We start from the raw sequence: 10,000 nt of genomic DNA on the forward strand, positions 1-10,000 counted from the left end.
CACAGTCAGTCTAGTGGACAGGACACAGTCAGTCTAGAGGACAGGACACAGTCAGTCTAGAGGACAGGACACAGTCAGTCTAGAGGACAGGACACAGTCAGTCAGTCTAGAGGACAGGACACAGTCAGTCTAGAGGACAGGACACAGTCAGTCTAGAGGATAGGACACAGTCAGTCACTGACCTTTGCCCTCTGTGTCGCTGAACTGTGATTGGCCGTAGTCACAGATGACCCCGGCGTCTTCGCTATGGCGACAGTTATGCGCCCCGGTTGGCTGCTTGAGGCAGTCGACCAACGAACGCTCTTCGCCGGAACACTTCACGTTGTCCACATGGATAGGCCCCTCCCCCTCGCCAAAATACGCCATCACACGGGCCTTCGCCGCTCCACTGAAGACGACACACAAACATCGCAGACAGACACAGTGTATGAGCGTAAAAGAAACTTCCACACAACAGAGTTACACTTAGACACTGAATCCTACAGTGCGGTTGAATCAACTACGGTTGAATCAGCTTCGGTGCGGTTGAATCAACTACGATACGGTTGAATCCTTCGATGCGGTTGAATCAACTTCTGATGCGGTTGAATCAACTATGATGCGGTTGAATCAACTTCTGATGCGGTTGAATCAACTACGATGCGGTGGAATCAACTATGGTGCGGTTGAATCAACTCTGATGCGGTTGAATCAACTATGGTGCGGTTGAATCAACTTCTGATGCGGTTGAATCAGCTTCACGATCTGGTTGAATCAGCTACGATCGGTTGAATCAACTACGATACAGTTGAATCAACTCGATCGGTTGAATCAACTACGATCGGTTGAATCAACTACGATCTGGTTGAATCAACTACGATACCAATGAATCAACTACGATCGGTTGAATCAACTACGATACCAATGAATCAACTATAGTGCGGTTGAATCAACTACAATGCAGTTGAATCAACTACGATCGGTTGAATCAACTGTAGTGCGGTTGAATCAACTTCTGTGCGGTTGAATCAACTTCGATCTGGTTGAATCAACTACGATCGGTTGAATCCTTCACGATCTGGTTGAATCAACTTCGATCGGTTGAATCAACTTCGTTGCGGTTGAATCAACTACGATCTGGTTGAATCAACTACGGTTGAATCAACTTCGATCTGATTGAATCAACTATAGTACGGTTGAATCAATTGCGATCTGGTTGAATCAACTATAGTGCGGTTGAATCAACTGTAGTGCGGTTGAATCAACTACGATCTGGTTGAATCAACTACGATCTGGTTGAATCAACTTCTGATGCGGTTGAATCAACTTCGATCAGTTGAATCAACTACGATCGGTTGAATCAACTACGATCTGGTTGAATCAACTTCTGATGCGGTTGAATCAACTTCTGATGCGGTTGAATCAACTACGATCGGTTGAATCAATTACGATACGGTTGAATCAACTTACGATCTGGTTGAGTAAACTACGATCTGGTTGAATCAACTTCGACGGTTGAATCAACTACGATGCCAATGAATCAACTATAGTGCGGTTGAATCAACTACAATGCGGTTGAATCAACTACGATCGGTTGAATCAACTACGATCGGTTGAATCAACTTCGATCTGGTTGAATCAACTATGGTTCCGTTGAATCAACTTCTGATGCGTTTGAATCAACTACGATCTGGTTGAATCAACTACGATACTGTTGAATCAACTTCTGATGCGGTTGAGTCAACTTCTGATGCGGTTGAATCAACAATGGTGCGTCCGGTTGAATCAACTACGATGCGGTTGAATCAACTACGATCTGGTTGAATCCACTACGATACGGTTGAATCAACTATGGCACGGTCATCATTGTAACTAACCTCGACAACTACTGTGATTATTATTATTTGACCAAGCTGATCATTTATGAACATTTGAACACCTTGGCCATGTTCTGTTATAATCTCCACCCGGCACAGCCAGAAGAGGACTGGCCACCCCTCATAGCCTGGTTCCTCTCTAGGTTTCTTCCTAGGTTCTGGCCTTTCTAGGGAGTTTTTCCTAGCCAAAGTGCTTCTACATATGCATTGCTTGCTGTTTGGGGTTTTAGGCTGGGTTTCTGTACAGCACTTGGAGATATCAGCTGATCTAAGAAGGGCTTTATAAATACATTTGATTTGATTTGATTTGAATCATCATTGTAATATTTCAGTGTCCATATTTTATTTTTTATTTTTTTATTTCACCTTTATTTAACCAGGTAGGCTAGTTGAGAACAAGTTCTCATTTACAACTGCGAACTGGCCAAGATAAAGCATAGCAGTGTGAACAGACAACAGAGTTACACATGGAGTAAACAATTAACAAGTCAATAACACAGTAGAAAAAAAGGGGAGTCTATATACAATGTGTGCAAAAGGCATGAGGAGGTAGGCGAATAATTACAATATTGCAGATTAACACTGGATTGATAAATGATCATGTACAGGTAGAGATATTGGTGTGCAAAAGAGCAGAAAAGTAAATAAATAAAAACTGTGGGGATGAGGTAGGTGAAAATGGGTGGGCTATTTACCAATATATTATGTACAGCTGCAGCGATCGGTTAGCTGCTCAGATAGCTGATGTTTGAAGTTGGTGAGGGAGATAAAGGTCTCCAACTTCAGCGATTTTTGCAATTCGTTCCAGTCACAGGCAGCAGAGTACTGGAACGAAAGGCGGCCGAATGAGGTGTTGGCTTTAGGGATGATCAGTGAGATACACCTGCTGGAGCGCGTGCTACGGATGGGTGTTGCCATCGTGACCAGTGAACTGAGATAAGGCGGAGCTTACCTAGCATGGCCTTGTAGACGATCTGGAGCCAGTGGGTCTTGCGACGAATATGTAGCGAGGGCCAGCCGACTAGAGCATACAAGTCGCAGTGGTGGGTAGTATAAGGTGCTTTAGTGACAAAACGGATGGCACTGTGATAAACTGCATCCAGTTTGCTGAGAAGAGTGTTGGAAGCAATTTTGGAGATGACATCGCCGAAGTCGAGGATCGGTAGGATAGTCAGTTTTACTAGGGTAAGCTTGGCAGCGTGAGTGAAGGAGGCTTTGTTACGGAATAGAAAGCCGACTCTTGATTTGATTTTCGATTGGAGATGTTTGATATGGGTCTGGAAGGAGAGTTTGCAGTCTAGCCAGACACCTAGGTACTTATAGGTGTCCACATATTCAAGGTCGGAACCATCCAGTGTGGTGATGCTAGTCGGGCATGCGGGTGCAGGCAGCGATCGGTTGAAAAGCATGCATTTGGTTTTACTAGCGTTTAAGAGCAGTTGGAGGCCACGGAAGGAGTGTTGTATGGCATTGAAGCTAGTTTGGAGGTTAGATAGCACAGTGTCCAAGGACGGGCCGGAAGTATATAGAATGGTGTCGTCTGCGTAGAGGTGGATCAGGGAATCGCCCGCAGCAAGAGCAACATCATTGATATATACAGAGAAAAGAGTCGGCCCGAGAATTGAGCCCTGTGGCACCCCCATAGAGACTGCCAGAGGACCGGACAGCATGCCCTCCGATTTGACACACTGAACTCTGTCTGCAAAGTAATTGGTGAACCAGGCAAGGCAGTCATCCGAAAAACCGAGGCTACTGAGTCTGCCGATAAGAATATGGTGATTGACAGAGTCGAAAGCCTTGGCAAGGTCGATGAAGACGGCTGCACAGTACTGTCTTTTATCGATGGCGGTTATGATGTCGTTTAGTACCTTGAGTGTGGCTGAGGTGCACCCGTGACCGGCTCGGAAACCCGATTGCACAGCGGAGAAGGTACGGTGGGATTCGAGATGGTCAGTGACCTGTTTGTTGACTTGGCTTTCGAAGACCTTAGATAGGCAAGGCAGAATGGATATAGGTCTGTAACAGTTTGGGTCCAGGGTGTCTCCCCCTTTGAAGAGGGGGATGACTGCGGCAGCCTTCCAATCCTTGGGGATCTCAGACGATATGAAAGAGAGGTTGAACAGGCTGGTAATAGGGGTTGCGACAATGGCGGCGGATAGTTTCAGAAATAGAGGGTCCAGATTGTCAAGCCCAGCTGATTTATACGGGTCCAGGTTTTGCAGCTCTTTCAGAACATCTGCTATCTGGATTTGGGTAAAGGAGAACCTGGAGAGGCTTGGGCGAGGAGCTGCGGGGGGGCCGGAGCTGTTGGTCGAGGTTGGAGTAGCCAGGCGGAAGGCATGGCCAGCCGTTGAGAAATGCTTGTTGAAGTTTTCAATAATCATGGATTTGTCTGTGGTGACCGTGTTCCCTAGCCTCAGTGCAGTGGGCAGCTGGGAGGAGGTGCTCTTGTTCTCCATGGACTTCACAGTGTCCCAGAACCTTTTGGAGTTGGAGCTACAGGATGCAAACTTCTGCCTGAAGAAGCTATCTCTATTACAGTAAAATATTCTCCACATGTTTCAGTGTCCATATGAACCATTCTGTTGGAACACACCTCAAATGCAAATAGCGAGATAAAACACTTGTCAGAGAGTGAGATGTGATCTCTCAACTTTGTTGGCGTGAGAGGTAGGGGGAGGGTCTTGGTGTGAGAGGCAGAGGGAGGGGCTTGGCGTGAGAGGCAGAGGGAGGGGCTTGGTGTGAGAGAGAGTGGGATGGGCTTGGTGGGAGAAACAGAGGGAGGGGCTTGGCGTGAGAGGCAGAGGGAGGGGCTTGGCGTGAGAGGGAGGGGCTTGGTGTAAGAGGCAGGGGGAGGCCTTTTGCGGGAGAGGTGGGGGGAGGGGCTTGGCGTGAGAGGCGGGGGGAGGAGCTTGGTGTGACAAGAAGTGGGAGGGGCTTGGTGTGAGAGGAAGTGGGAGGGGCTTGATGTGAGAGACAGAGGGGTGACTTGGCGTGAGAAGCAGGCGGAGGGGCTTTGGTGTGAGAGGTGGGGGGAGGGGCTTGGTGTGAGAGGCAGTGGGAGGGGCTTGGTGTGAGAGGGAGTGGGAGGGGCTTGATGTGAGAGACAGAGGGGTGAGTTGGCGTGAGAAGCAGGCGGAGGGGCTTTGGTGTGAGAGGCGGGGGGAGGGGCTTGGTGTGAGAGGAAGTGGGAGGGGCTTGGAGTGTTAGGCAGTGGGAGGGGCTTTGTGTGACAGGAAGTGGGAGGGGCTTGGCATGAGAGGCAGTGGGAGGGGCTTGGAATGAGAGGCAGTGGGAGGGGCTTTGCGTGAGAGGCAGTGGGAGGTGTGTTTCTTTGGGTTTATTATGGACCTCAGCTTGTCGCCTGCCTTCCCACCTTTGGGACCACGACTCCCATTGTTAGGGTGGAGACGTGCATCTCGTCATTACATACACATATCTGGTGTAAATGGGTAGGGGCACACTGAGGAGCGAAGGAGACGAGACCAAAAAGACAACACACACAGACACATCCACTACCATCTACATTATGTCTGTCTGTCCTCCAGATTCTACCATCTACATTATGTCTGTCTGTCTGTCTGTCTGTCTGTCTGTCCTCCAGATTCTACCATCTACATTATGTCAGTCTGTCTGTCTGTCTGTCCTCCAGATTCTACCATCTACATTATGTCTGTCTGTCTGTCCTCCAGATTCTACCATCTACATTATGTCTGTCTGTCCTCCAGATTCTACCATCTACATTATGTCTGTCTGTCTGTCTGTCTGTCTGACCTCCAGATTCTACCATCTACATTATGTCTGTCTGTCTGTCCTCCAGATTCTACCATCTACATTATGTCTGTCTGTCTGTCCTCCAGATTCTACCATCTACATTATGTCTGTCTGTCTGTCTGTCCTCCAGATTCTACCATCTACATTATGTCTGTCTGTCTGTCTGTCTGTCTGTCTGTCTGTCTGTCTGTCTGTCTGTCCTCCAGATTCTACCATCTACATTATGTCTGTCTGTCTGTCCTCCAGATTCTACCATCTACATTATGTCTGTTTGTCTGTCCTCCAGATTCTACCATCTACATTATGTCTGTCTGTCTGTCCTCCAGATTCTACCATCTACATTACATTATGTCTGTCTGTCTGTCCTCCAGATTCTACCATCTACATTACATTATGTCTGTCTGTCTGTCTGTCTGTCTGTCTGTCTGTCTGTCTGTCTGTCTGTCTGTCTGTCTGTCCTCCAGATTCTACCATCTACATTATGTCTGTCTGTCTGTCCTCCAGATTCTACCATCTACATTATGTCTGTCTGTCTGTCCTCCAGATTCTACCATCTACATTATGTCTGTCTGTCTGTCTGTCCTCCAGATTCTACCATCTACATTACATTATGTCTGTCTGTCTGTCTGTCCTCCAGATTCTACCATCTACATTATGTCTGTCTGTCTGTCTGTCCTCCAGATTCTACCATCTACATTATGTCTGTCTGTCTGTCTGTCTGTCTGTCTGTCTGTCTGTCTGTCTGTCTGTCTGTCCTCCAGATTCTACCATCTACATTACATTATGTCTGTCTGTCTGTCTGTCCTCCAGATTCTACCATCTACATTACATTATGTCTGTCTGTCTGTCTGTCTGTCCTCCAGATTCTACCATCTACATTATGTCTGTCTGTCTGTCTGTCTGTCTGTCTGTCTGTCTGTCCTCCAGATTCTACCATCTACATTACATTATGTCTGTCTGTCTGTCTGTCCTCCAGATTCTACCATCTACATTACATTATGTCTGTCTGTCTGTCTGTCCTCCAGATTCTACCATCTACATTATGTCTGTCTGTCTGTCTGTCTGTCTGTCTGTCCTCCAGATTCTACCATCTACATTACATTATGTCTGTCTGTCTGTCTGTCCTCCAGATTCTACCATCTACATTACATTATGTCTGTCTGTCTGTCTGTCCTCCAGATTCTACCATCTACATTACATTATGTCTGTCTGTCTGTCTGTCCTCCAGATTCTACCATCTACATTACATTATGTCTGTCTGTCTGTCTGTCTGTCTGTCCTCCAGATTCTACCATCTACATTACATTATGTCTGTCTGTCTGTCTGTCTGTCTGTCCTCCAGATTCTACCATCTACATTACATTATGTCTGTCTGTCTGTCTGTCTGTCTGTCTGTCTGTCTGTCTGTCTGTCTGTCTGTCTGTCTGTCCTCCAGATTCTACCATCTACATTACATTATGTCTGTCTGTCTGTCTGTCTGTCTGTCTGTCTGTCCTCCAGATTCTTAGAGTTCCTAGAGTCAGTAATAAAACCTGACAGGCCTCAGAGACACATTCATCTCTCTCTCTCTGTGTGTGATGTATGTAATTTGTTTTCCCTGAACCTGGAGGCTGTGACACGCTCTGCTCTGCTCTGTCTGCCTTATTCACTACAGATGTTACTGAGCAGATACTTTCAGATAGAGAGAGACAGATAGAGACAGAGAGAGACAGGGAGAGAGAGACAGAGAGAGACAGGGAGAGAGAGAGAGACACACAGAGAGAGACAGAGACAGAGAGACAGAGACAGAGACACAGAGAGAGACAGAGAGAGAGAAAGACAGAGATAGACAGATAGAGAGAGAGAGACAGACACAGAGAGAGAGAGAGAGAGAGAGAGACAGAGACACAGAGACAGAGAAACAGAGAGACAGAGCGACAGAGAGACAGAGAGAGACAGACACAGAGAGAGACATAGCGACAGAGAGAGAGACAGAGCGACACAGAGAGAGAGAGACAGAGAGACAGAGCAACACAGAGAGAGACAGACAGAGTGAGACAGACAGAGCGACACAGAGCGACACAGAGAGAGACAGAGCGACACAGAGCGACACAGAGAGAGACAGAGCGACACACAGAGAGAGAGAGAGAGAGAGACAGAGGCAGAGCGACACAGAGAGAGACAGAGACAGAGCAACACAGAGAGAGACAGAGAGAGACAGAGACAGAGTGAAGGAGAGAGAGACAGAGCGACAGAGAGAGACTCAGACAGAGCGAGAGAGAGACAGAAAGAGAGAGACACAGACAGAGAGACAGAAAGAGAGAGAGACAGACAGAGAGACATAAAGAGAGAGAGAGACAGACAGAGAGACAGAAAGAGAGAGAGACACAGACAGAGAGACAGAAAGAGAGAGCGAGACAGAGCGACACAGAGCGACACAGAGAGAGACAGAGCGACACAGAGAGAGAGAGAGAGAGACAGAGGCAGAGCGACAGAGAGAGAGACAGAGCGACACAGAGAGAGAGAGACAGAGAGACAGAGCAACACAGAGAGACAGACAGAGTGAGACAGACAGAGCGACACAGAGCGACACAGAGAGAGACAGAGCGACACAGAGCGACACAGAGAGAGACAGAGCGACACAGAGAGAGAGAGAGAGAGAGAGAGAGACAGAGGCAGAGCGACACAGAGAGAGACAGAGACAGAGCGACACAGAGAGAGACAGAGAGAGACAGAGACAGAGTGAAGGAGAGAGAGACAGAGCGACAGAGAGAGACTCAGACAGAGCGAGAGAGAGACACAGAGAGACACAGACAGAGAGACAGAAAAGAGAGAGACAGACAGAGAGACATAAAGAGAGAGAGAGACAGACAGAGAGACAGAAAGAGAGAGAGACACAGACAGAGAGACAGAAAGAGAGAGCGAGACAGAGCGACACAGAGCGACACAGAGAGAGACAGAGCGACACAGAGAGAGAGAGAGAGAGAGACAGAGGCAGAGCGACACAGAGAGAGACAGAGACAGAGCAACACAGAGAGAGACAGAGAGAGACAGAGACAGAGCGAAAGAGAGAGAGACAGAGCGACAGAGAGAGAGAGAGAGAGAGAGAGACAGACACAGAGAGACACAGACAGAGAGACAGAGAGAGACAGAGGCAGAGCGACACAGAGAGAGACAGAGACAGAGAGAGAGAGAGACCCAGACAGACACAGAGAGACACAGACAGAGAGAGAGAGACATAGAGCGAAAGAGAGAGAGAGACACAGAGCGAAAGAGAGAGAGAGAGAGAGAGAGAGAGAGAGAGACACAGAGAGAGAGAGAGAGAGAGAGAGAGAGAGAGAGTGAGAGAGAGACACAGACAGAGCGAAAGAGAGAGAGAGGGGGATGGGTGTATCCTGGTAGAAACCTCCCCCATTTGTAATTCTCCCCCCCTGCAAATCTACACGGTGTCTTAACAGGGAGAATCCATATGTATGAACGATTCGACGACACTACTACACACACCAACACTACTACACACACCTCAACACACCTCAACACTACTACACACACCAACACTACTACACACACCTCAACACTACTACACACACCTCAACACTACTACACACACCTCAACACACCTCAACACTACTACACACACCAACACTACTACACACACCTCAACACTACTACACACACCTCAACACTACTACACACACCTCAACACTACTACACACACCTCAACACTACTACACAGCTCAACACTACTACACACACCTCAACACTACTACACACACCTCAAAACTCCTAAACACACCTCAACACTACTACACACACCTCAACACTACTACACACACCTCAACACTACTACACACACCTCAACACTACAACACACACCTCAACACTACAACACACACCTCAACACTAAACACACCTCAACACTACTACACACACCTCAACACCTCAACACCACTAAACACACCTCAACACCACTAAACACACCTCAACACCACTAAACACGCCTCAACACCTCAACACCACTAAACACACCTCAACACCTCAACACAACTAAACACACCTCAACACCTCAACACCACTAAACACACCTCAACACCACTAAACACACCCCAACACTCCTCAACACCACTAAACACACCTCAACACCTCAACACCACTAAACACACCTCAACACCTCAACACCACTAAACACACCTCAACACCTCAACACCACTAAACACACCTCAACACCTCAACACCACTAAACACACCTCAACACCACTAAACACACCTCAACACCACTAAACACACCCCAACACTCCTCAACACCACTAAACACACCTCAACACACCTCAACACCTCAACACCTCAACACCACTAAACACACCTCAACACCACTAAACACACCCCAACAC

The 10,000-nt window shown here is 47.6% G+C and overlaps 1 protein-coding gene across 1 annotated transcript in view; it reads right to left on the reverse strand.

The window, feature by feature from the left end:
• Nucleotides 1-10,000, reverse strand: part of LOC135538422 (neurotrypsin-like) — an 80,912-nt gene that overhangs the window by 18,467 nt on the left and 52,445 nt on the right. Inside the window, exon 9 of the mRNA XM_064964320.1 lies at nucleotides 183-388. Within this exon, the coding sequence (XP_064820392.1) occupies nucleotides 183-388 (206 nt within the window). The remainder of the gene's footprint in view (nucleotides 1-182; nucleotides 389-10,000) is intronic.

Source organism: Oncorhynchus masou, unplaced genomic scaffold, assembly GCF_036934945.1.
Source record: "Oncorhynchus masou masou isolate Uvic2021 unplaced genomic scaffold, UVic_Omas_1.1 unplaced_scaffold_962, whole genome shotgun sequence".
In the NCBI taxonomy this organism is placed as follows: domain Eukaryota; kingdom Metazoa; phylum Chordata; class Actinopteri; order Salmoniformes; family Salmonidae; genus Oncorhynchus; species Oncorhynchus masou.